The sequence below is a fragment of the Grammomys surdaster genome, unplaced genomic scaffold (genome assembly GCF_004785775.1).
Source record: "Grammomys surdaster isolate TR1022 unplaced genomic scaffold, NIH_TR_1.0 98, whole genome shotgun sequence".
Lineage (NCBI taxonomy): Eukaryota > Metazoa > Chordata > Mammalia > Rodentia > Muridae > Grammomys > Grammomys surdaster.
Genome location: NW_021604577.1, coordinates 12,053,289 through 12,079,296, shown reverse-complemented (window position 1 = coordinate 12,079,296; position 26,008 = coordinate 12,053,289). Strand labels below are relative to the sequence as shown.

At 40.1% G+C, this 26,008-nt stretch overlaps 1 protein-coding gene across 1 annotated transcript in view; it reads right to left on the bottom strand.

The window, feature by feature from the left end:
- The window catches only part of Slc25a21 (solute carrier family 25 member 21), a 449,914-nt gene that overhangs the window by 45,011 nt on the left and 378,895 nt on the right, over positions 1-26,008 (bottom strand). Inside the window, exons 4-5 of the mRNA XM_028781691.1 lie at positions 8,011-8,077; positions 3,851-3,910 (exon numbers count right to left, since the gene is read on the bottom strand). Of these exons, the coding sequence (XP_028637524.1) occupies positions 3,851-3,910; positions 8,011-8,077 (127 nt within the window). The remainder of the gene's footprint in view (positions 1-3,850; positions 3,911-8,010; positions 8,078-26,008) is intronic.

The window sequence follows — 26,008 nt, the reverse complement described above, 5'->3', positions numbered from 1 at the left end:
AATGTTTTCAAAATAAAATGTCAAAGCCCCATCAATGATGACGTTTTCCTTTAACAAAAGTGGAGGCTGTTTGACTGGTTAAAGGTGGATCCTAAAACATCTTCATGTGTACAATGAGTTTAAATTGTAAAGGGAGAGCTCCATTTGTAAATATCTGCTTAGATGCATTTATTGAACTGAATCACAAATAAAAGGTTTGTAAGAAGCCACCTTCCAGGTATATAACTGGAACCATCTAAATGAATAACGCTCTTAGAACTATTGCTCAAGACTATTAACAAACAAAATTATTTTCATTCAGTCTCTATTTTATTTTGTTTTTATTCTCACCCGTGAGGATCACAGTCAGGTCCTTTTACACAGTAGGCAAAGCTCTACACTGAGTTACACCCCAGCTCGTCTTTGCTTTTAAAGGAGTGATTACTCTGTTTTCCTACCTAAACGCCGAGTAATAAAGTAATAAAAGCTGTGATTAAAAATGGTTGGGTTGTTCTGGAGGGGCACCACTAAAACTCAGAACATTTACCAAAGGATGGTTACATGTCAGATTCCTTTTGTTCATGGGTTGAATTTTAGCAGTCGAGGCCTAATCCCAACACTCAGGAGGCAGAGGAGGGCAGATCTCTGAGTATGATGCTAGCCTGGTTCTACATAGCAAGTTCTAGGACAGCCAAAGACTATATAAAGGGACACCATCTTTAAAAAAAAAAAAAAAGAATTTTAGCAATAGAAAATAACAATTTCATATAATATTCTTCTACACAGAGAACCTAAAAGTTTTCTAGAAAATGTACATTAGAAATAAGCACAACAATAATTAATACACACACATTCACACACACTCATACACACACATGAGAGAGTGAGAGAGCGAGAGAGAGCGAGAGAGAGAGAGAGAGAGAATCCTTTACCCTCCAAAATTCCTTGCTACTAAACTAATTCCAGAAAGCTCAGTTTTGTGTCCAAATAGGAGAGGAATAAAAACCCAGGAGAAATGGAGATCTTCTATCTGATTCATTCATTGCTTTCAGTTTTTGAGACAAGGCCTTTAGAGTCCAGGTTGTCCTTGAACTCTCATAGTGATACTCCTGCCTTAGCCTTCCAAAACCTAGTATTACAAACATGTGCCATGCCTGCCAGGCCTGGCTTCACATGCTTCTTATTCTTATTAGTGTTTCTAATAATTTCAAAATAAGTGACAGGAAGAAAGATAGGGGTAATAAATGTTCTCTATCTTTAAAGTGGAGGTGGGGTTGGTTGAGGGCCAGGGAGATGGGGAAGCTAAAATCCAGTCTACACCTAAAAGTGAGAGCCACAGAGACAGTGGTCAGGGGAACAGTTTCACACAGGTGCTATCGGTGCTGCTGGAGCTGCAGGCCAGTCACAGAACTCTGGACACTCTCATCCCCTCAACTGTAAAATACAGACTGTAACTCTGGTTTCGCCACAGGAATCAAAGTCATGCATGGAAGTTCTTTTACATCACGTGGCTGCTCTGGTTTCCCATGGGAAAGAGGAAGAATGGACTTGTACACAGATTCTAGGATGGTAGGAATACTAATGATGTTTTCCATATATCCCACTTCATTAAAATCTTAAACATAATTTGTATAGGGTAAATGACCATATATTTTCTCATTTATCTCAGACTTTCATCATGGAGTCCAAAAAGCAGAGACTGGGAAAGTTAAAACCCAGATGTCAGGGTTTTATTACTAACTACATGAAATCTTCTAAGCAATTCACGTTTGTACAAAGCTCAGCTATATTTGCTGTCAGAAGTAGTGTTCAGTGGTCCCTTGTCAAAAGAATTGGTCAGATATCAGCAGATCATGTTACTTAGATGGTTGCAGAGACATGCTTTTGCTGTCAGGTTTCCGGTCTCCCTGGCTTTCATGTGAGCACCAGGGCATATTTAATGGCTAAATGCCTCACTGTATCAAACAAGAATCAAGAGTGAACGAGTTCAAGAAGAGAAGAGGGCCAGAGATGGTTTACATGAGTTCATTTATAGTAGATGGAATAGCCAAATACTTTTCCATTTCAAATTTTGAGTGAAAAAGACCTGCAGTGTCTCACATGGTTCCAAGTTCAGCTCTGAAACAGTCAGCTAGGCCTCCAGAGACTATTTTATTTACTCTCACTGGGACGTCTTTCATCTCCTTTTTCCTCAAGATGTCTCTAGAATTAAGAATGACTTTAGGAAAGATATTGTGAAAAATTATACATATATATGCACACATTTACAAAGCTATTCATGCATATACATAATACACACATATATATGTATATATATACATATATACATAATACATACATACATACATACATACATACATACATACATACACACATGCATATTTCTTTTTGAGACAGGGTTTCACCATCTATTTCTAGTTGTTCTAGAATTCACTATGTAGACCAGGTTAGCCTTGTACTTATGGAGATCCATTTTCTGCCTCTGCCTTCTGAATGCTGGGATTTAAGGTATGAGGCACCACTCCAAGCTAGGAATTTAAAACAAAATCGTATCCATTTGAGGTTGGCTGAGTAACAGCTCCTCATAGGAGAGCATGCTTCGAAGCTGTGCCATTTAGTCAGGAGGCTGGATTGGAGGCTTTTGTCTAGGTAAGAACTTTTGTAAGAATTTTGAGGATAATAAATACTTCTTTGACAGTCTGTTTGTTAGAGTAAACATTCAGAAGCAAACTTCATGAGAAAAGGCTATATGGTCCCTGATACACAGTAGCTTGACATACATTATTATTGTTGTCGTCATTGTTGTTTATGATGGTGCAAAAATAAAACACAGTCCACACTTTAGATTTTGATCTTTTCCCAGGCCATCAGCGCTCGTGATACTGGGTAGCAGAAGTATACTGCAATCCTCAGCTGGCTGTCCCGTCAGGAAAGTAAGCAACCAACACTTGTATTCTGCTGCTTAGCTGTGGTGCTTGGTGGGTTGGATGTACCCAGTGCTTTTTGGACAGTGGTTTTATCAGCTGCAACTCCACCATACATGGAAACACACCTATAATTAAAGAGCTGGACGCAAGAACGTTCCATTTCCATTGGAATTTTGAGCTTTTAACAAGCATATAGGGCTTTTCCCAGAGGCTGGGAGGTTCATTGCCGTATAGAGGGATTATATGCTGCATCATGGTTTCTGTGCAGGTTCAGGCTCATGAAGTTGCTTGCTCTCGGGCTCTCAGTGCACACACATTTGGTCAACATAATTTAACAGGCTTTCTGAAGGGGAGCAAAGTCACCAAGCAGGGAGCAATGGCACATGGCAATGGCCTGTCACCGAGTGAGCCTTGTGAAATACCTGAGCTGTGTCATTGTAGGATCGCTATTCTCCCCGGCTGAACTGTTTACAGTCGTTCCAATAAAAGGCCCTTCAGTCTCCCTCTGACCACAGAGTGATTTTATCCCAAGTGATGTGAAGTCCTATATTTACCACAGCTTTTGCAACAGCTGGGAAACTGACCTGTTAGGAAATAATCTCAGGCATATTGACTTTTGCATAAATAGATACATGCAGTATGTAAGTAAACAAATGCATGTTTTGGTTTCCAAGGGTGAATGTAGTCTTTATTTTATGTTCTTGACCATATCTCATAGAGGCCTTTCCAGACGTATCGTTATTATTGTAAATTCATCACTGAGAGCCATAAAATAGCCAGATTGTGAGTTATTATGAAGATGGCTTTCAACAAGTAGCTGAACATTGAATAACTCAAATTCATATTTTAGTAGCTGGGATTTGGGAATCAAAGGGGTTTTTGTTTCTGGATTTTGCTTTATGAAATAACATACACATTTAAGTATAATAAATATTCTCACTTACCAGCCATGGTGATAGTGACATATATCCCAGAAATTTCTTGTATAGCTCAAAGGTAGAAAACTGTGAAACAAAACCAAACCTAGAGATTTATAACAATTTCTTGCAACAAACTCTCTAATTGGCTGAAAGTCCCTCAGTAAATCATTACATTAATCAGTATTTTAAAATGATGAACCATCTAACACAGCTTTTAATCCTGTCTGGGGCAGGTACTGTTAGATCCCATTTTAACATTCACATTTTTCAAATGTAGTTATAATAACTTACAGAAAATCTGATGGAATCCCTTATAGCAGTAAATGAACCATACAACCTCCATTCACCATGACCATTTTCAGTCTCCCCAGACATCAATAGACTTCTTTCTTATGGTAGTGATTCAGAATTACAGGGTCACAGACCTGAAATCCTTGGTCTTGTATGCATTCTTGATGAACCACTTTCCAAGAAAATGCCCCGTTTTCTAACACATTTGTAGAAGACGTCTACTTCGAAGCCTTAACTTACATCCATAATGCTTGTTTTCCTGACAGCTCCATGGAATTTTTAGACATTGAGTAATTGCAAAGATGCTATGATAAACTAGGAAAGGACTCATCAAGTTTATCTATCTGGTCTACCTCTACCCCCTTGCCTCAATGAAAGACTGTCCTCCATCTTATTCCTTCTGTTAGGATCTGAAGAACATGATAGTGAAGAGGGGTCATTAATGGAATGACGCCATTGGTGCCTTCAGAAGATGGTACTGATTTGTACAAACACATTCTTTTTTCATGGCAAAATGAAATAATTCCTTCCTCTGATATATTTCTCTGATTTCTTTCCTTGTACTCTATAGTTTGGGAGAGAACTCTGCTTGGGAAGGGTATTTTGTCCCTGAGCACTGAACTGAGTTAACACCAACATCAATGATAGTAAGGTGTATTCTTAGGGCCTGCAGCATCTGATTCTTAAGAACTCACTGTAAGTTGAATAGGGGATAACTGGAACTATGAGGGCACACGGATGTATTAAATCTGGCAAATCAGGCTCAAGGACTTAGCAGACATACAAAAAAAAAAAAAACCCCTAAGAAATGGGATGATAAATCATGCTATTTCTTTACAGCCTAGTAAAACAGGGTGAGGAAAAGAAAATAATGAAGTTTGGGGACTAGTTACAGTGTATTGTTAGAAAGAGGTGGTTTCCTAGGTACATGATCTCTGGAGTCCTTGGGTAACCCAAGTCATTTACCAGCAGATTGACTCTTATTCTTTTAAAGAACGAGATCACTGCCATAATACCTTAGATGAAGTATGCATGCATATACACTTTCGAAGAACAAGGGCTTTATTCATGCAATTCCTAAATGTTTACTAGATCCTTCCACTCCAGGTACTAGAAATACGGTAAAATTAGCACATATTTGTGCTTTCCTGATCCCACACAGGGCTGTTTTGATAAGAGAACATTAGAAACCCTAGAATTCATTCTGAAAGGAAAAATAAAAGTACTCTTAGGGATTTGGTTTGTTTGTTTGTTTGTTTGTTTGTTTGAGACAAAGTCTCATTATGTAATCCAAGCTAGCCTAGAACTCACCGTTGTAGTGTATGTTGGACTGGACCACAAGCCAACCTGTCTTCCTCAGCCTTTTGAGTGTTGGGATTATAGGTGTGAGCTACCCATGTGGCTATAATATTAGCCTTTAAAGAACATTTGGTTCTTTTTTTTATGAGCACCATCACCATCATTGTGTGTAGACAATCACTTTGCCCGGATGTCGAAGTGATCGGTATGAAATCTGAAGCCTGGCCATGCCACCTCACTGTCGTTAAAGCATGAGAACATTGCTTCACCTGACCAATCATAAATTTAGCTATTAGAGTTGCTATGAAATAATAGAATTTGAGTTGGATTCCCTGGCACAAGGCTTATGAAAAAAAATTTAGTTCCTATGTCTTATGTTTACTTATGTGAATACAGAAGACAATTGTATGTTGCATTTCTGGCCTTGGGATGCTGAATAGAAGATCCTAGAAACAGAAGCCAGAACATGCTGTCTCCCATCTCCCAGTGCCTCTGCTCAAGTCTTCCCTTCCTTTCATTGATTGCAGCTTGATTCTGTCTTAATTTTTGAAAAGAGAAATTTATTTACAAGCCTTACTCCTTTAATGACAAACCTCATTTCAAACAATAAAATATAGACAAGCATAAAGTTGCCAGTTTCTGATTACAGTGACAATTGTCACTAAGTGATCATCCCAAGGAAGACATACATGCATGGTATATTTTTTAATATTTTATTAATTTTTTTAATATTTTATTTTGAGATAAACTTCTATGACACACAATGAAATAGTTCATGAGGTATGAAATGGTTACAATAAGGTGGTTGCTCTCCTCACAAATCCTAGGATAAATATCTATAAAATGAATATTTTCATAAGTTATGTTGAAAAACTTGTGTTGTCCATCTGGCAAAGATACATTTAACTACAACTTCTACTTAAAAAGCCAACGTACTTACCATATGTCTCAATAATTTTAAGGTAAAATCTACTTGCTACAAGATGTCTGGGACGCGTCCACCAGATCCTGTTGCCCAGCAGTTCATCTGTTAACCATTGCTCTGGCACAGAGTACTGCTTCATGGCTTTTTTTCAGAGACTAACTCAGTTTTATAAAGCTCAAGGTTTTCTTTTTTTCTCTTTTTGTAAAAGATTGTTCAACATTGATAAAACTTAATCCTCTTAGAGTGTAAATTGTCTCCAATATATAGCGTTAAGGGAAGTGGCTACAGGAAGAAGGCTAATTACAATTCACTTTATTTATACATGGAAAACACTGAACAAATGAATATATTATTCCAGGGAGACAAAGTGACTTTCCTTTTGAACAGGAACTCTGTTCTGTTTGTTTACTTGGGCAATCTTTTATCAAGTGAAGCCGTTCCATAATTCAATTCAGCTCTTTTGTGTACTTTGGTGAACTTTTTCCAGATCCTCGACTGCAATTCAGATTCTCGTAATGAAATTTGTGTTGAAGCAATAATATGAGGAAAGCACAAAAAAAAAAAAAAAAAAAAAAAAACAGGGCAACAAAGACAGCACGATTATAAGGAGAGTGTGCTCGCTCGGAAGCTTTCTTCTCTGAATTTGAGAGCTGGGTTTAAATTCTATTATGTTACTATTTGACATAATGCAAAAGTTTGATGTCTGTGTATATACGTTGGTTAGTTCATCCTGTTTCTCAACCCAGTCAACCCCTTCCTTTATTCAGGAACAGCATGTAAGCTGTACCTTCTTGCTTTTCAAGAATATTGTGGATAAAAATGGAGTACGTGGAAAAGCTTTATGTCATTAAAATAAATGGCATAGAGTTGGAAAGGAAGTCTTTACATCTATTCTTAGGTTATTTATAGAGAATGACAAAGCTGCATTTGGTGATGTCAGTGATGGGGGTGGGTGGGAGGGCCGTGCCAGTTAGAGCTACTGCAATTAGGATTTTCCCCTGGAAGAACACATGGGAAACAGTGTGCAGGTCTTTTATCCTTCAAGGGTCTGGCACACATTCACAGTCATCCACTGAACACCAGCAAATAGCACACCAATCTCCAGAGCTATACATTAAAGAAATGGCAGCAATAATTTGTAGGCAACAAAAGAGAATTTTAACAGAAGATATTAAAGGGAGAAATAAAGTTGACTTGTTAAAAATATGATTTGACAATCATACACAAATAAATAGTCTATTTCATAAGACAGAAATTATTTCAGGATTTTCTACTTTTTATTTTTAGTATTCAATGCTCCAAAGTGACATCTCTGAATTGCTTGAGAAAAGGTCCAAGCATTTTTGTGGATTTGTGATTTAAATATATGAGTTTTAGACACCGTGTGTGTGTGTGTGTGTGTGTGTGTGTTTGTGTATATGTTCTTCATTACACCTTTGCCTGAAAAAAAAAACCCTTCAAACAAAATATGTATATTTGAGAGACTGACCAAGTCTAATTACAATAAGCATTATCCTACAATTTCTGCATTAAAGTTTTTAGTGTTTAAGTTAAGTGATGTGAATTAAGGGAAGTGAATTAAGCCTTCCTTTGATTACTATGAGTGCCTTGATACTGAAACTGTCATCGAACTCTGTTTACATTTGGAGGGAAAGCATACAGTACTTACCTTGACTGCTCTTTTTGGTGTTTCAGCTAAAATGGGTGGGATAATTCCCTTGTAAAAGCCAAACAACCTATTGGAGAGATAAAATATTTTTATATAAGTAAGGAAAGTGACATGAGGTAATTCTCTGCTTTTGTTTATGAACAAAGAAAATGAATATCCAATCCAGAACACCAAATATGAAGTTTGTATTTCTAGAGTGGCAATAAGAATTCTGTGACTACACCCTTAGGACACTGAGAGGGTGGCTAAGAGATTCTGGGTCTGGATTGTCCAGAGTAACCTGAGAAATGTGGACAGAAGCTCTACCTATAGACAGGAGGACCTTCTCACTCTAAGTGGTTTCTATTTCCTCTGTGTTGTAGGTCACTTCAAGCTGTCAGAGGCCATGTGTTCCCTTAAGTTTGGTAACCAAATGGCTTTGGGGTTAAACCCAAACATAGTGGATTGAACCTTGTGAGGTCAGCAAGGGAGCCTAACCTTTAATTTTCATTTTACTACTTAGTTCTGAGCCTGTGAGGTTAGGTCTCCCATTCCACCCTTAGTTTGTCATGTGTGTTTTTTAACTCCCATAGTGGGAGGGGAGCAAGTTTGGGGAGGACTAGGTCTAAGGTGATGAAGACTGGCAGAGGAGAAGTTGGAGTCTCTCCATGTCACCATTGAGGATCCTGTGGTAATTAATTTAGACAAAAATAAAAATTTAGACAAAATTATGTATGGGTGTCAAATGTTTCTGATTGACTAAAACTCACTATTTTTTTTCTTGTATTTTTGGAGTCAAAATTTTAAACTGTACTGTCTAAGAAGCTTAACATGCCATGCCTTCCATTCACCATGCAATTATAGAAATAAAATATCCTGTCCTATTTTCTGAAGTAGCCCATCCTCTTGATGAGCCCCTAAGTAGCTACAGATAAGAGTGAGATCTACTATGTCTATTTGACATGGGTCAGAAAGGTCCTCTGAACGACTCCAAGCCTCACTACAACTTCCTCAAATTGAGCCTGTTTTCTTTATGCTTCTAGAAAAGAACAAAACATGAAGAGCCTCTTCCAGCTAACCTACCATGCTGTGTTAACACTGTAACCTCTTGGTTTATCAATTCATTGGCTTAAGTGACACATTTAAGGAGGGAGCAAAGGTTTGAGTTATAGTTTCTAAATTCTTAGCTCCTCCAGGGTGCATTGCTGTTTGGGATCTTCGAGTCCTTCTTGTGCATACAACAAAAGTTTGTTAAGTGTGACTCCTGATAGAGGTTTACTTTGCCCACTGGCTCTGACTTAATAGAGCATATGAGTATTAGTACTGGAAAAAAAAAACTCAGTTTGAAGAATTATAAGAATTTGTAAATTGCCACATCCAATTTCATTCCAATTTTAACTACCAATACATAACTTTTCACATCAATACTTCCTCCTCCCAGGAACACACTTGTAAAACTTAAATACCTTCTAATCATTTAAACCTAATTTAACCAAATTGCTCTTCACTCTTGAGCATGAGATTACAGGCATGGCCTACCTACTAGGAACAAGTAATTTTTGTGCAGAGAAGGTCTATAGCTATCATGAAAGCAGTGTCTAGAATTGCTCTTTCTGTGTAGGTCTTTCCATATCTGAAAAAAATATTAATAGATATGAGGGGAAAAGAAAGAGAAACACATAAGCAAAGTTTTAAAAGGAGCATATTCAGGGTAATGGTGGACTTGATGTCCTACATTACATAAGTAGCGGACAGTTTGAAAAGATGCTGAACCGAGACAATGATCTTAAGCAGAAATGCAGTGAACAGAGTGGCTCACTTGACAGGGACGGTGGGAAGCTACTGGAACCCTCTGTTACCAGGTGGAAGAACTGGCACCAAGAGACGGAGGCAACAAAGGAAGACAGATCTCAGCCAGCTGGAGGTTCTTGAAAGTAGCACTTCTAATAGGAACAGCAGTCCAAAGATGGCTTTTCCTGAAAAGTGGTAGGTTCTACTTTAACATATGGTCAAACAGCCTAGATTCCTCTTGTTATGGATACCAGAGGTGAGATTTGGCAATGGGTGGGTGTGATGATTCTCAAGGTTGGCCTTTTTCAATCATCAGATTCTGTGATCCCAAGAAAATTACAATGGGATACAAGAATCTTTGCCTTATTTTAAATGTTTGTTTTAAGTACAGCATGGCTTCTCTAGAAGAGGACTGACTCATAAGTAACACACAAGGACTTCATTTGGAAGAAAATATTAAAAAGAGGTGTAAGGCAGGAGGAACAGAGAGGCAGCTGGGAGAAACATAAGGGTTTAATGTGTAAAGATCCAGGAGGTCCAGGACCCTCTGCTTCATGTTGGCGATGTTCCATGGCTGTGTCCTCCTTCTCTCTCTGCTAAGCTCCTTTTATGTATAGTAACCTTGTCCCACCATCCTGAACTTTATGCAACACACAAACAGTTTTAACCGGATGTTCTAAGGGATTCTAGGTAGCTTTGGCTGGTAAATGGGACTCTGGAATCATCCACTTCCCTCCATTGTTTGGATGGACTATCCATGCAGCAGTAGCCATGTACCGATGGTCATGCCAGCACTGCTTCCACAGGGAGCTACCACACCCAGTCTGTTTAAATCATGGGAACCAACTTATTAACACAGTATGAGACAGCTGGGAGGTGGGGGTTGATCGGACACCTTGTTCAAATGGACCCAAAGCATATTCTAATTCTTTAATACAATGCAAGCTAGTCCTATTTGAGCTTTTCTTTAGGAGTTAGAAGTTGGTAATGAAAAGCCATCTTGCTTTGGTTTGGTTAAAGCTCTACAACATATAACCAGCAAATAAACAGTAGACATGTTTCTGTTATTCAGAGGAAGCCAATCTTCTGTGGCAAAATAGAAAGAGGAGGAAGGGAAGGATGAGGCGGACAGGGAGGAGGAGGAAGAAGAGGAAGAAGAGGAAGAGGAAGAGGAGGAGGAAGGCGAGGAGGAGGAAGAAGAGGAGGTGAAATAGCCTGGATTCCTCTAGTCATAGATACTGAAGGTGAGATCTGCCCATGGGTAGGCTTGATAATTCTTAGGTTTTACTCATCAGGGAGATTGGAAGCAAGAAAGGGAAGAGAATACTGGCGCTGTGTATATGAATCTGCAATAAAGATTTCTTAAAACTTAGTTATATATAGACTACTTTTGTATATTTACCTCTTATTTTAATTCTGTGGATACCCTGTGACATCTGCAGTAAAATTTTACTTAAATTCAGTTGAACTATGCTGACTATTAATAGCCCAGAGTTCTGGATCCTGAAAGTATTCCTTAAGGTCCCAATAGCCAGCATGGATTCTGCAGGCCTTCTATGCCATGTCCTCTAAGGAAAAGTTGTTTTAAAAAATCTACTAGGATTGTCCCTTGGGACAATAGGAAGAGTCGCATACAGAACGTGGGAAGGAGAATGTGAGGAAGTCTCAAGCGGATACTGCCTCTCTGGCTTGATTTGATTGTTGATTGAAGTTTCCTTTTTCAAAGTATGACGCACAGATTTCAAAACTTCAAAAAGGAATAACTTCTTTTGTGAAAGGTATTTTTCATGTCTTGTCTTTGACTACTCGAACTGTCAATTTTATGTGTTTCTGGCTTGTATTAGTTTGGTTTGCTGTTTCAGAGCAAAAATTAGAGAATCAAATCAGATCTTTTGGAAGATTAGCCAGGACGGCTAACTAGTGTTCTACCAGTTCTCCAGTCCTGGAAGCCATAATTCATAAGCAATACTTTTATTAAAGATACTTGCTAATTTCTAAGTGTGGTGGTTTGAATAGTTTTGACTCCCATAGATTCATATGTTTGGATGCTTGTCCTGTAGAGAGTGGCTCTATTAGTAGGTGTGGCCTTGTTGGAGTGGGTGTGGCCTTGTTGGAGTGGGTGTGGTCTTGTTGGAGGACATGTGCTACTATGGGGGGAGGCCTTGAGGTCTTCTATACTCAAGCTTCACCTAGTGTGGAATTCCAGTCTTCTGGCTGTTTTCAGATCAAGATGTAGAACTCTCAGCTCCTCCAGCACCATGTCTGCCTGCACACTGCCATGCTTCCTGCCATGATGATAATGGACTAAACCTCTGAACCTGTAAACCAGGCCTAATAAAATGTTTTCTCTTATAAGAGTCACCTTGGTCGGGGGCTGGAGAGATGGCTCAGCGGTTAAGAGCACTGACTGCTCGTCCAGAGGTCCTGAGTTCAAATCCCAGCAACCACATGGTGGCTCACAACCATCCATAATGAGATTCGATGCCCTCTTCTGGTGTGTCTGAAGACAGCTACAGTGTACTCATAAGTAAAATAAAATAAATCTTTTAAAAAAAAAAACTATTTAAGAGTCACCTTGGTCATAGTGTCTCTTCACAGCAATAGAACCCAAACTAAGGCAGTAAATAAAGCACTTGGCAGAAAGTGACTGAGAGTCATTGCAAAAGAAATGGGTTAGGCTGCTTTTTTCCTGAGAGCATATGATGTATTACAACCTTAGCCTATCAGTATGACTGCTTATGAGAGATCCTGAGGCCACAGTGGAATATGAGATACTAGCAGACCAAAGTCATAATAAACATGAGGACATTCCAGGTCTCCAAAGCCATTAACTTGTGGTGCTTAGTATGTCACATGCTTAACGAGAGCTGTTATTTACAAACCTGTTAGGCACAGAGTGCTACAAATTTGGATCACATTTGCTTTCAATTGTACAGTCAAAACAGGCCTTGTAGTACTTATGTACATCTATAAAATGAAGATCAAAAACTACATTGCACGTGTTCTTCCCAAAGACACAGCTCATACATAGCTTATTTAAAACACGTTTGTGCCAAGAGCAGGAAGAAAGTTTATCTCACTGTTCTTCCTATCTTTGCTTTTAAGGTACAATGCAATTTTACATATGGGTGGCTAGAAGGCCGTCAAAGAACCAATGAGAGATACAGACTGTATGAACAGAGGAGATGTGGGAGTCTTTGCTTGGCTTGTGTCAACTCTGGTGGTTCATCTACAGCAAGTCAAGCCTTCAAAGACACCTTCCCACTGATGCTCATTATGAGGGACAGGTTTTGGTTATCCTATTTTAAATTCTAAACTTTAGACATCAAGAGATCAAGTATCCAGATAGAGATTAATAAACCTTTGAGTATCTTACAACACCATTTGCACTTGGGTAGATGGAAAGATCCCTACTTGTTTTAAGTTAGCTCCTGAAAACTTAAGACTGTGGTGAGGAGTGAGTAGACAGGGCAGGGCTCAACATTCTCCAAATCTGACTCAGGTGGAGAAACTAATAAGGAGCAGAAAGAATTTCCACGTTCCTCTACCCTCCCCTTCCCCGCCTGAGTCACCACCTTGCTGGTTTCAGTGTTGTGTTTTAAATATAGTATGTAAAAACACTTATCGGAAAGTCATTTGTTCTATAGAGCTGGACTATTGCCATCGGGCTAAGAAATGGTCTGAGTTGCTTTCAGTAGGCTTTGTGTTAGGAACAGCAATGAGGTTTACTTCCTTCTTTGTGGTTCCTAAAGAGAAAGAAAAGCAGTGTAGCTTCCTTGAGATTGACTTTTACAGAAAGGCAAACAACACTCATCAGAAAGCTTATTATCAAATTCAACTGATAAGTTCATTAGAAAGTAACCAGTAAGCAAGGAAATAGCAGACAAAATATATTTCTGACTTGGGGCTGGGGAGATGCAAGCATGAAGTCTAGAGTTCAGACTCCCCAGAACTCATACTAAAGCTTGTATCCAAGCTCTGGAGAGGAAGAATCCTGGGACTCAATGGCCAGTCAGCTAGTGACAGAGTGCCAAGCTCAGTGACCCTGTCTCAAAACATAAGAGCCCAGGGACACAGGCAGACTGTTGGATTGGACAGTCTCCTGGGTGTGATTCCCATGAGTGCTCTCTTATTATCTGTGAACCATAGTACTCCATGAAATGGGTGTGAAGATACAACCTGTGATCACAGCATTGGGGAGGAGGGGAAGGAGGATCAGAGTTTTAAGAACCCAGTGAGTTCCAGGCCAGCCTGGGCTGCCTGAGACACTGCTTCAAACTCCTACTTCCTACCTACCAAACGAGGTAGAGTGTGACTTAGGATGCATACATGTGCAGAACTGGAACACACATGTGAGCTCACACAAACACACACACACACACACACACACAGAGAGAGAGAGAGAGAGAGAGAGAGAGAGAGAGAGAGAGAGAGACAGAGAGAGAGACAGAGAGAGACAGAGAGAGACAGACAGAGAGAGAGAGAGAGAGGCAGAGAGAGAGAGAGAGAGAAACAGAGAGAAACAGAGAGAGACAGAGAGAGACAGAGAGAGAGAGAGGTGCAAATGTCCTGGCCATGAAAACCCAGTTTTTCTCTGGTATTCCCAGAGAGAAAATGTTACCAGGCCTCAAAAGAGGCCAGATTCATAAGCCAAATCTAGCAGCAATTACCCTGGAAAGGCCAGGACAGACATAGTGTACACTCTCTGAGACTGCAACTCAAATACAGAAATCGTTTCCAAGGTGAAAAGCCATTCCCCAGCCACCTGCAATGCACACAGCTATGAGAAGGATACCTTCACCTGGAGCCTATGTCTTTGCCAAGAACCTGTCAGTCAGTAAGCATCCGAAGCTACAGCAATACTGGTGAGGCATGAAACAGGAGCGACAGGGAGAGCGACACCAGATCCCCAGTTGGGGAAATTGGAAAGCATTAACACATCTGTATCTCTAAGAGAGTTAGATCACAATGTTTTATTTTATTTAAACAGTCAGGGCCTAAATGAACATCACCGATCAGTTCTGTTCTGTTCTGGGCAACTGTCCAAGCTCATCTTTGGTGCAGTTGATTTTGAAGCCTTACAGTCAATCACATCTTGACAATTTGTTCTTCTTTCAGGCTTCAGGCATCCTCCTGATTTCCAGCTCTGGTTTGGAACGCCTGAGTCATCCCTTTTGGCAACACGACCCACCCGAATCAGTCATTCTCTCCAAGTTGTACTGAAACATGGATCCTGTGCTGATTGGGTGTTTTCTTCCCATTACCCTTCACACCATCCTCCTTTAAAACTCTCCCAATACAAAGCTCACTGAAGGCGCACAATGCCCCCTGTATTCGCTGTTATACCCGAGTTTCTAATCCACATGCAGTCGCTGTGTAACTAACACAGTGAGGCCTTCGTCCAGTCCTGGGCTATGAGTACATGGCTTTCGATCCTGGATGGGCAGGGTATCTCAGGGCACAGTTCTGATGTGACATGTTAGGGTGTTATTTGATATCGTTTGCACTCCACACGTCTCAGTAGTTCACAGGATGGAAATAAGAAGGAGTGTTTACTTGTTTACTTAGTATTAATTAATTATTTTATTTGTTTACATCCCAAATATTTCCCCTCCCTGTTCCCCCTCTCAAAGTTCCTCCCCTATCCACCCTCTTCTTTGCCTCTGAGAGGGCAACCCCCATATCCCCTCACCCTCAAGTCTCTACGGGATTAGGCTCATACTCTCCCAGTGAGACCAGAGATGGCAGTCCTCTGCCACACTTGTGCTGGGGGCCACGGACCAGCCCACTTATGCTCTTTGGTTGGTGTCTCAGTCTCTGGGAGCTCCCAGAGGTCCAGGTTAGTTGACATTGTTGGTTTTCCTATGGGGTTACCATCCTATTCAGTTAGAAGGAGGTTTTACAGTAGTGTTGTTTGAATGGCATAGAATCTGTGATTTGACGCTAAAAAATAATTCAGGGTCAGTTGGGGTCATTTTCATGTAGTCAGTAGAGTGGGAAAATGGTATATATTTCAATGGAAAGGAAACATTTTAGAACCCTTAAATGAAATGGATTCTTTGCTTGAAAAGAACAAAACAATAAAAACAACCAAACAAACAAACAAACAAATAAGCAAACCAACTTCACAAAAAGATCATGTAATGAAATTTTTAGTTCTAACCAAAAAATCAAGAGAAGTTTTCCCTATTTAATTTACATTAGATCTTCAGACACAGACAAATTTTTAATTGAAAAAATTTTTATACAATATATTTTGTTCATGTTTTCCCCTCCCCTAATTCCACTCATATCTTCTCTGTTTCACTGCTTCTCAAGTTTATATTCTCTCTCTCTCTCCCTCTCTCTCTCTCTCTCTCTATCTCTCTCTCTCTCTCCCTCTATCTCTCTCTCTAAAAAAAAAACAAAATAACAATAAACAAATAGAAAGACACATTTTAAAACACAAACAAAAAATCAAAATAAAGAAGCAAAATGACACGATGACAACAACAACAATAGCCCAAATAAAGCAAAATGAGATAAAAATACAACTGAGTTCTGGGCATAAGGCTTTTCAGGAAGAGTGGTTACTATACCCAGAGGGATTCCATTGGAGAAAACTGAGTTCCTTTGCTGGCAGGTATCAACTGCAGATAGTTTCTGGGTAAGGAGGGGAGCCTGTGTCCACTTTCCCTTCTTAGTGCTGGGACCTGGCAGGCTGGAACATGTGCAGGCCTTTTATTTGCTGCCATAGTCTCTGTGAGTTCGTGTGTGCACCAGTCCTGTCATGTCTGGAAAACACCTTTTCCTTGGAGTTATTCACCACCTCTGGTTCTTACAGCATTTTTGCACTGTCTTCTGAATAGACCTTTGAGCCTTGAGGAGAGGGCTTTGATGAATAAACTCTATTTAAGACTAAGCGCTCCAAAGCCTCTTATTCTGCACATTGTCCAGTGGTGGGTCTCATAGACAACAATTTTTATTAATTCATTACTGAGAATAATTGAATAAAGTTTCTGGTCACGGTCCTTTGGTATGTTTTTATATTTAAGCCACATCAATTTCATTTAGAGGATATAGAAGAATTCTTTAAAGTTTTTATGAATACACACTTAAAGTTGAATCTTCAGTATGAATTTATTGCAATGATTAAACTTTGCTAATGTGTCTAAAATAAGCTATAACCTCTCTTTTCTAAAGCACAAAGATTCCTTTGGCTGTCTGTATCATTTGGGAGGTGGGTCTGTGGCTTCATTCCCTGGGAAGCTGGCAGAGAGCTCCACTCACTAAGCAGGCTGCTCAGCTCAGGACAAGGAAGAAAGCTTTCATGTCCAGAACCCAGAGGAAAAATGCTAAGGATAGAAAAAGTGAAGATAGCATTGGAAACAACCAGAGTGGTAGGTGATATTGGTAAAATGCAGGTGTTAACTGCCCATTAATCTGTAGATGACTTACTTGTAACCAACTACACAATAAATACATCACTTGTTGGTGACAGTAAATTACCTTGCTCATAAAGAACACACTTCTCTTTGGCACTGATGGGGATAAAGGGACTGAAAGGCAAAGTGAAGCAAAACAAAAATGCAGGGAAGACAAGCTGGTTATGGGGTGAGCCTTTCTCCACCGGCTTCCTGATAGCCCACTGATAAGTAAGAATCCCTTGCTCTGCTCAGAAAACACCATGTTCTCATCCACAGTTTGTCCTCTGTATTTAATCTCTCCCCTTCCCATTCATGAAATATTTATCATTCATCTGTCCATTCATAAATACATTTTGTGCTAAGTGCTAGGCTAATGACCTATTTCTAGGGTCATATGTTAACACAGTGTAGTCCCATTGTCCTATATTAACTGACACCTTATTTTTTCCATGAAGACTTCTCTGACATGACAGAAAAAAAAAAAAACCACCCTTGTTACTATACTTGCTTACATTATTTGGTGAATGTTATACCTTAAATATTATGCTGTAGATATAGCATGTAGAAGCATTTAGGTTGTATTTAAATATTAAATGTGTATACATCCATATATATTCATATATAATCTAGACACATACTTACACATATATATCTAGATATAGATGGACAGATCCACACATATGATTGAGATCTGTGTTAACAGTTTGAGTGAGTTGTATAATTTCAACTTTTAGTTCAAGTGAAGGCATGCTGAAGAAACAATAAACTTTCTAGTCATTTATTACCTTTCTCGGGTATTTAGCCACAGTAATTCAAGGTTGTCAATAAAGGCAATGTGATTTGGGGCTGTGAAGCTGCACAATTTAGCCATCAGCTTGGCTCAGTTACGCATTAGCTGTTCATCCACCATGAGAAAAATAATTGGTACAACAAGGTTAACGAACTAATTATCAAAGATCACCGTTAAAATAGAGGCATCCTCTATGCCTGTTCTCTGGAAGGGACTTAATTGCTTGATTTGTTCTAGCTGCAGGGTCATGTTTGACAGGAGCTGAGGAAGAATTTACAGATGTCCTTCACAATTGGAATCTTTCACAAATATGGGACCTAGCCTAAGGGAGTCACACTCTGTATGGAATTCCGCTGTGAGCAGAGAATATACATTTAAATCCTAAGATGCATATGCCAAGAACACTGTGTTCTCTGCTCCCAAAGTACAGATCTTACTCTTCAACTACTATACGCTTTTCCAAAATTAATTTTTTGAGGTGCCCCCTGGTGGTCTAAGAGTTAAAGAGAAATTAACAATTATCACTGCAAACTAATCATTGGACTAGGAACTTTTTTTTCATTTTATTTATTTATTTATTTATTTTAAATCAAATCGTAATTTTTACTTATTCACATAGGCGTTATAAACACAAAAAGGCAGGATGTGGGGAAGGGGATGACACCGGAGCGTGGGTGTTCAGGGGGAATACAGATATCTTTCAGAACAGTGTATCCGCTGGGTGAAGGTTCAGGGGACAGGTCACTATGACTCTGCCTATGATTCATTTGTCCTTATCTAAGTTGGTACTATCCGAGAAGGCTACCTATTTATAAGGACCAGGAACTTTTTAAAGTCACAAGTTATAGTCTGATATGGTCATCTTTCAATTTACTAATAGCCTACAAAGGAAAAAGTATTGGGACAACCTGGACTATTATTGTAATTAAGACTGTTGAGGACCAAGTTAGAAATCAAAGAGGCAATTGTAAAATACTTCACAATTGTTATTCCATTCAAGGGAATGTACAAGATAGATGGCAGCATCTCCACTTTAGGACAGGACAAACTAAAACGTTAAAACAGCTAAGAAAAGGTGGCGTGGGGATAAGAGCACAACCCTACTTGTCTCTTTGAACACTTCTTTAGGGGACTCGCCGTACTATACCTCTTCTTACTGGTGGCTCCTCCCTTGCCATTTTCTAGATAAGCTGAAAGTATCTGATCAAGCTCTGGTTAGTTTCTAGAAGGAGCTAAGCTGTTTGGATTTTGATTGGAGGAGAGGCTGAGCGAGGACTATTAGTTCTTGTTGTCTTTGATAGACCCCTGTACTAGTTGTTAAATGCTTGGGTTCTTACCAGCTGACTAAAACAAAATAAATGGGTAGTCCATATGAGTCTTGTGAATTTAATAAGACAAAGCCCATATGCAAACACTCTGTGGGATTCTGAGTATGCATTCTTCCATATTTCTTTGAGAAGGTGATTACTTTATACTTCATTATTGTGTTGTATGGAGTTTATCTACTTCTTTGCCTAATTCCTTTAATGTGCTAGAAAACCACTAGTTGAATAAATTGAGTAGTTTTTAAACCCTAGAAAAACAGTGCCAGGTCACTCCCACCCAGTCCTTTGACCTTAATCATCACTCATATGCTGGCACGTGTAATACACCTTCAGCAACCCATATACTTGGCTATCTAACGGTTACTGCAGAATTAGCATGTTTAAAACAAGTTACAGGTCTTTCTGTCCACACACTTTCATCCATAATTGTCTACAGACAGTAATTCCTCCTTTACAGTTACTCAGGCTAGAGGCTTTGAACACATTCTTCGTTGGCTCATCCTTATTGCCCTAATCCAAGATGTGAGCATACCTCAGCAGGATGAGAGTATGGATCAGGTGGCTCTTGTCTCTCAGTCTTTCATTGTTTTTCTTCCCTCTCTCCAAAGTAAAACCTAAGTTCATGCATGACGTTCCCTCTCTTAGCCCATCCTGCAATCTACCTTTCCTATAACCCACGAGTTCTCTGCTCTGTCTTCATCTTCTCCAACCTCATTTACTTTCTTCCCGTTGCTTGGGTCAGGCGCACACACTCCGGTGTCTGTTCACATGCTTCCCCTTACCTGGGCCCTTGTCCTTACACGTCTGCATGGCTCACTGCTTGTCTTCTTCGCATCTTTGCACATGTGCTCTCTTCTCAGGGAGACCTGATCTCAACTTTCCTCTATCAAAATTCCAGCAGTTCTACTCAGGTGTTACTTTTGTGTTCTATCGGCTTTATTTCTCTTTATAGAACTTAGTTCTTCAAAGCACGCTATCCAGTTTGTTTGACTGATTTATTCTTTGTCACACCCTTAAGGGTGTCAGCTCCATGAGGACAGAGCAGGGCTTTTTGTCTGTGTCATTTGATGATGTGACCCCAGGGCTAAAGACAACATCTGGGTGTATAGTAGCTATTCAGTAACTACTCGTTGAAAAAAAGATTCTATGCGTTACACATGCCAGGCATGGTGGGCCCTGTCTACAACTCTGGCAGTTAGGAAGTTGAGGATAACCTAGGCTATATAGTCATTTTAATTCTATACTAGTCAGGGCTATATAACAATAACCTGTCATAAGCAAATGCACCAGCAAGGCTTATATTCCAGTGATATATGCTGGTAACATGTGAGCAAAAAAAAATATGTGACATTTTAAACTATCCTAAAATCAATTGCTTTCATTTTCTTCCCAAATGCCAATTCTCTCTGGCTTCTCTGGTCCCTTTGAGATGTCGAAAAATGCTTATATGAGGAAAGCCAGTTTTTGACATTTGAGGTAAAACATAAAAGTAGATTTAAGGAAGAGGCAACCAAGGGATACAGAACTACATGTGAGTGACCGTCCCACCAGCAACTGTGCTGTGGCCCAAGGTTACTGCTACCCTTGCCCTCTCCTGTACTCTGCACCCCTTCACTGTGACAGCAAAACAAATCCCAGCATTCACACCTTTGAGATCATGTGTTCAATAAAGGGAACACTCTCCGTCCTTGGTGTGTTTGATATAATCCTTGGACATCTTTTCCTGGCTGGTAATTGTATGAGGTATGAATGTGTGACTCTCAGCCAGTGGGACTTGTGGGGACTTCTTAGAGAATCTTTTCGTCTTTAAAAGCATAAATATTATTGTGCTTCACCTCTTGAGATTCTGAATTGGTAAATCAGAGAGAGATTTGGGAATACCAGCCCTAATTCTGGTGTAAAGACCCACAAAGTATTTATTCAAAAACTTAAATACAACTGGGCTGGTCTTACCCAAGTATCTATCCACAGGAAGAAAGTCAAAGGACTCCATTTGTCCTCAGAGACTATTCATCCCTGCTTTCCTTGTGAGAGTATTTTCATACTTGAGGAAAGCTGACTTCTGATTGCTGCTCTGCTCTGTGCTTGTGCAGTGGCCTTTCTGGCCTCTGAGACAGCTACGGGAATGCTGCCAGCTACCATCACCGAATATGTAGCAATAATGCAATCTCCAAAGACTGTCTGGCTGGGGGCTTTGCTGATCTGAGGCCTACCTCTGGGTTTCTTTTTTCTGTTTCTCTAAGAACAACAGTGAGGCATACCAATCCCAGGTTATTATCTTGCCTACAACTTTTCAAAGGAGATTAATGTTTCATTCCACCACTGTCTATTAAAGACTGAGAGGAATCTCAGTTGGCATAAAGCATGTTCACTATTTAAACAACATGGGCCAGGTTTTAAAGGAGACCATGATCCTCTCATTCGGCAGAGAGTCTGATGCTTCTCTCAGCACACACAGCAGGGAGTCGCAGTGCTCCGTAGCTGGCAGGACTGCACCTGCAGCTGCATGAGGTGAGGAATGTAGGACAAGCTCACCCAGGGTTTTTGGACTAGATTTACAAGGGGTCAGACGTCTCTCGGTGCCCTGAGAGTGACTGACACATACAGCATCAATACTGAGCGGGGACTGTGGTAGTAGATTGAGTTTGTAAATTGATGGCTGGGCTGAAAAATGAAGATTGTGAGTTTCCCACGAATGAAGATTTCTTCATTTCCCATCAGAGCCCTAGTCTATCTCCATCTGTCTTGGTTCCTTCTACAACCCCCCCCCCCATTGGTATCATTCATGGAATTTCCAGTACCGTCTATTTGTCAGCTATCTCCAGTATTTATTGAGAACCTAATACACAGTGGGTATCAACTACACCTAGTTTTATTATGCAAGTAGCAAACATGCCTCAGTTTTATTACTTGTCAAGTCCAGACACTAGAAAGAACTGGCCACACAATACTATTAATCTAGATAATTTTGTTTGTGAAACAAGGAAGCCATGTATATTTTCCATAGCTGACTGGATGGCAGATGTCATTTAGTTCTTCTCAGACCAAACTTGAGTGCCTGATGGTGGACTTGCAGTCTGGATTAGGAGCTTGAATTTTTCTGAATCAATAAATCCATTCCTTCATTAACAAATAGTTGGGTATCTGCCATGTGACAGGTAGGAACTTATAGATTAGGTTTAAGATGTGAACAAGGCAGACTCGTTCTTTATGCTCAAAGAGTGTATGACTTGTTAAGGGACCCAGGCAAGCATCATAGTGGGGTTGACCAAAGCTGGATAGTCTAAGTCAGTTCCTTATTCTGCCTTTTGGTGTAACTGAGAGATTCTTGAAGTAAGTGAAAGATGGATGAGGTCACTGCTGTACAATAACCTTTTAAAAAATAGTACACTCTAAAATAATGACAAAATATAGTGTAGTCACATGCAACTTGAAAACCAGTGATATAGTCATTTTAAAATTATTGAACATACATTTTACACAATTCCATGTGTTATACTTTTTAAAAAGATGTATTTTATTTTCAATTAAGCATGTGTGGGGGCGTGTGGAATGTGTGGGTGTGTGTGTGTGTGGAGTGTGTGTGTGTGGGGTGTATGTATATATAAGTACAGATGTCTGCAGAGACTAGAAGCATTGGATCTCCCTGGAACTGGAGTTGCAGATGGGCGTGATCTGCCTGAGGTGGTGGCCTGTGATCAAACTTCAGTTTTCTGCAAGACTAGTATACACTCTTAACTATAGAGTTGTGTCTCCAGTGCTATGTCCTATACTTTTATGAGGTTTGTTTAGTCCAACAACACAGAAGGCACAGGTAACACATTGCTCTGTGACCTTACAGTGACAACGGCTTTGTCAGGTATTGCAAGAATACTTCATTGTAACCTCATGAGGCTGCAGTCATACATGTGGTCTATCTGTCTCTGATCAAAATATTGTTATGTGACTCTCATGTTAATAAAAGTATTGTTCCTAATAACCCAGAGGTGAAAATGAATATATATATGTATGTATATATATATGTATTTACATACATATATATACATACATATATATACATATACATGCATATGCATATATGAGACTTATTCAGCTTTAAAAAGGGACAGTTCTGAGACATGCTGCAACACTGAGGAATTTGAAGACACTATACATGTGGAATAAGCTACATATTAAAGAACAAATGTTGTGTATTTCTCTTTATATGAGATACCTACAGTAACCAAAGTCAAAGAGATGGAAATATCAGTTGCCAGGGGCTGGATTTGGGGAGAGACATGGATACAGAGTTTCATTTTGGGAAGATGGCAATGTCCTGAAGATGTAAGATGCGTTGGTTGCACAATAATATGTATGCCTTTAATATCACTGAAATACACTCTTACAATACTTAAAAATGGCAAGTTGTGTTAGGTATATGATAATACAGTTATTAAAATGACACCAAAAAGTAGAAGTTATCAGGAAGATAAATTGGAAAATTTCATTTAGTCTGGATCCTTCAAAAACTGTGGTCCAAATCAATATCCTCATAATGGAGACCTGAAAACATTTTAGAAAAATGTCTAGAAGCCACAAGTGTGGAGAGTCCCTGTTTATAGATGAAATAGTTACGCTTCTGCCAAGAAGAATCTAGTCACTGACAGCCGTGAAAACCCAGTGCTGCCCCAAAAGAAAGCAGTGTGGACCCAGACACTTAAGTGTGCCTCCTGGGAGCACACAGTCCCATGGTTCCCTCCTTCATCCCTGTCAGTGCCCTGTGGCTGTGGCATGGCAACACAGTCATGCTAAGAGCCACCTCTGACCCTATCAGTTGTTTACCACGTGTGTAAACATGTCTCCCACAGCCTCAAGCTTTTGGATACTTGATCTTCAGCTGGTGTTGACGTTTGGGAACCTTTAGGGAGATGCCACCTAGCTAGAAGAAGCAGGTCACAGGGTTGGAAGTTTGAGGTTTACAGCCCAGCCCCACATTCTGTCAGGTCCCTGATTCCTGATCCTCTCAGATGTGAGGAGGCTGCTTCACACTGCTGCTGGACACTCTTCCCTGCTGTGATAGAATGCACCTTCAAACTATGAGCCAAAATAAACTCCTCTTCCCTTAAGCTGTTTCTGGGCAGGTATTCAGTCATACAAGTAACTAGCACACCAGTTAAGGCCCCAGAGCTGTGCTTCTCCCCCTGGAAGGCAAATCAGATTCTCTGTAGCAAGCCTGGCATCTCCAACCAAGAAGGCAAATGGGAACCTGGAACACAGGGTTGAAAGTGGATTTCCTTCGTGGCCAAGCCAAGCACTTCAAACTGTCCCGCCAGATGTTTCTCTATATGATCCTGGCAGCCATGTCCTGGGGAAGAGCCAGAATTTGGCCTAATTTCTACACTGAAAACCTTGATGGAGTGCTGGGGCAGTGCCATCCTTTAATAAAAGAGGGGGGTCCCTCTGATCAGCACACCATTCCCATTCGCTTTGGGAGTCTCTCCAAGGGGAGGGTGGGCTTGAGTATAAGTGGGCGTGTTCATCCAATCCATGCAGGGCCTGGGCAGAGGAGGCAAGACGGCTGAGAGAAGGCCGATGTTCTGAGCGACTGGGAGCTCGTGCCAGATGGAGCTGGAAGACAGTGTTTGCAGCTTCCCTCTTCACATGTGCAGCTGCCAGGGGATTGCTTGGCTAGGCACACCCTTCCCATCCATCAGCTGAATCGAAGATGCATAATTGAAGATGCAAAGCGAGAAACATTACGTGGTGGTTCGCAAGGCTCCCCGGAGGATTTGGAGTCTGTAATCCAGTGAGGAGGTTTTAATGAGACCGGAGCTTGCCTTCTCATCTGTAAGAGAGGCTCACACTCCAGCTGTGCTCAGGGATGCAGAAAACTTTCTTTTTTCTTTTTTTTTACACTATGTGGGCAGTCTTTGTTGATCCATTGCTGCCTTTTTCATTTCTCTTGGCTCTCTTTCACCTTCTTCTCAAGGAGATGCTTCATTTTGAAGCTTGGGCCGTTTGTGATCTTGTGGCTGAGGTGAAGTGTTAGGACAAACAAGCAAAGAATGTGCTAGACAAACTCATTAGCCTGATACATTTCCTAAAAACCAAATCTAAACATTTCCAAATGTTTAACCGTAAAAGCAACACACACTGAAAATAAAATTCAAGCAAAAAAATCATAAAGATAGAAGTAAGTGGTGGTGGGACACAGAAACGTGAGTGGCATTCTCTTCCTATGTCCACCCATGTGGTTCCAAAGCATCCTGTGATAAAGGAACAATGTTTCCTGGCTTCCAATAGTCCGTGGCCAATATCTCCATAAAACACAATACAAAACAAGCTGTTAGAATAATTACAAAAAGCATCCAAAGACATTTAAGGGCAAGCTCATTTTTTTTTTAAAGCCCTAGCTTCAGCAGATGTCACATATCATGGTGTTTCTGAATGCTCACAATTTCTGTAGCCATTCTTTTCCTTGAGATTATAAACCTTCTGTATGGATCAAACGTGTGAACCTACAGAACTTAAGAGATTTTAAGAAGATCAGATTGCATGCCCTCCTGATCATTTCATTTTTGATCTTAATGTTTTGGACATCTTTTATATTAGCTGTTACAAGAGCTATCTAGTCTCTTCTTAAGTGTTTTTAATTAGTTGCAGGTACATGTGTGTGCTAGTTTGTGTGGACATGAATGCAGAGCCCTGAGAAGCCAGAGTGGACATTA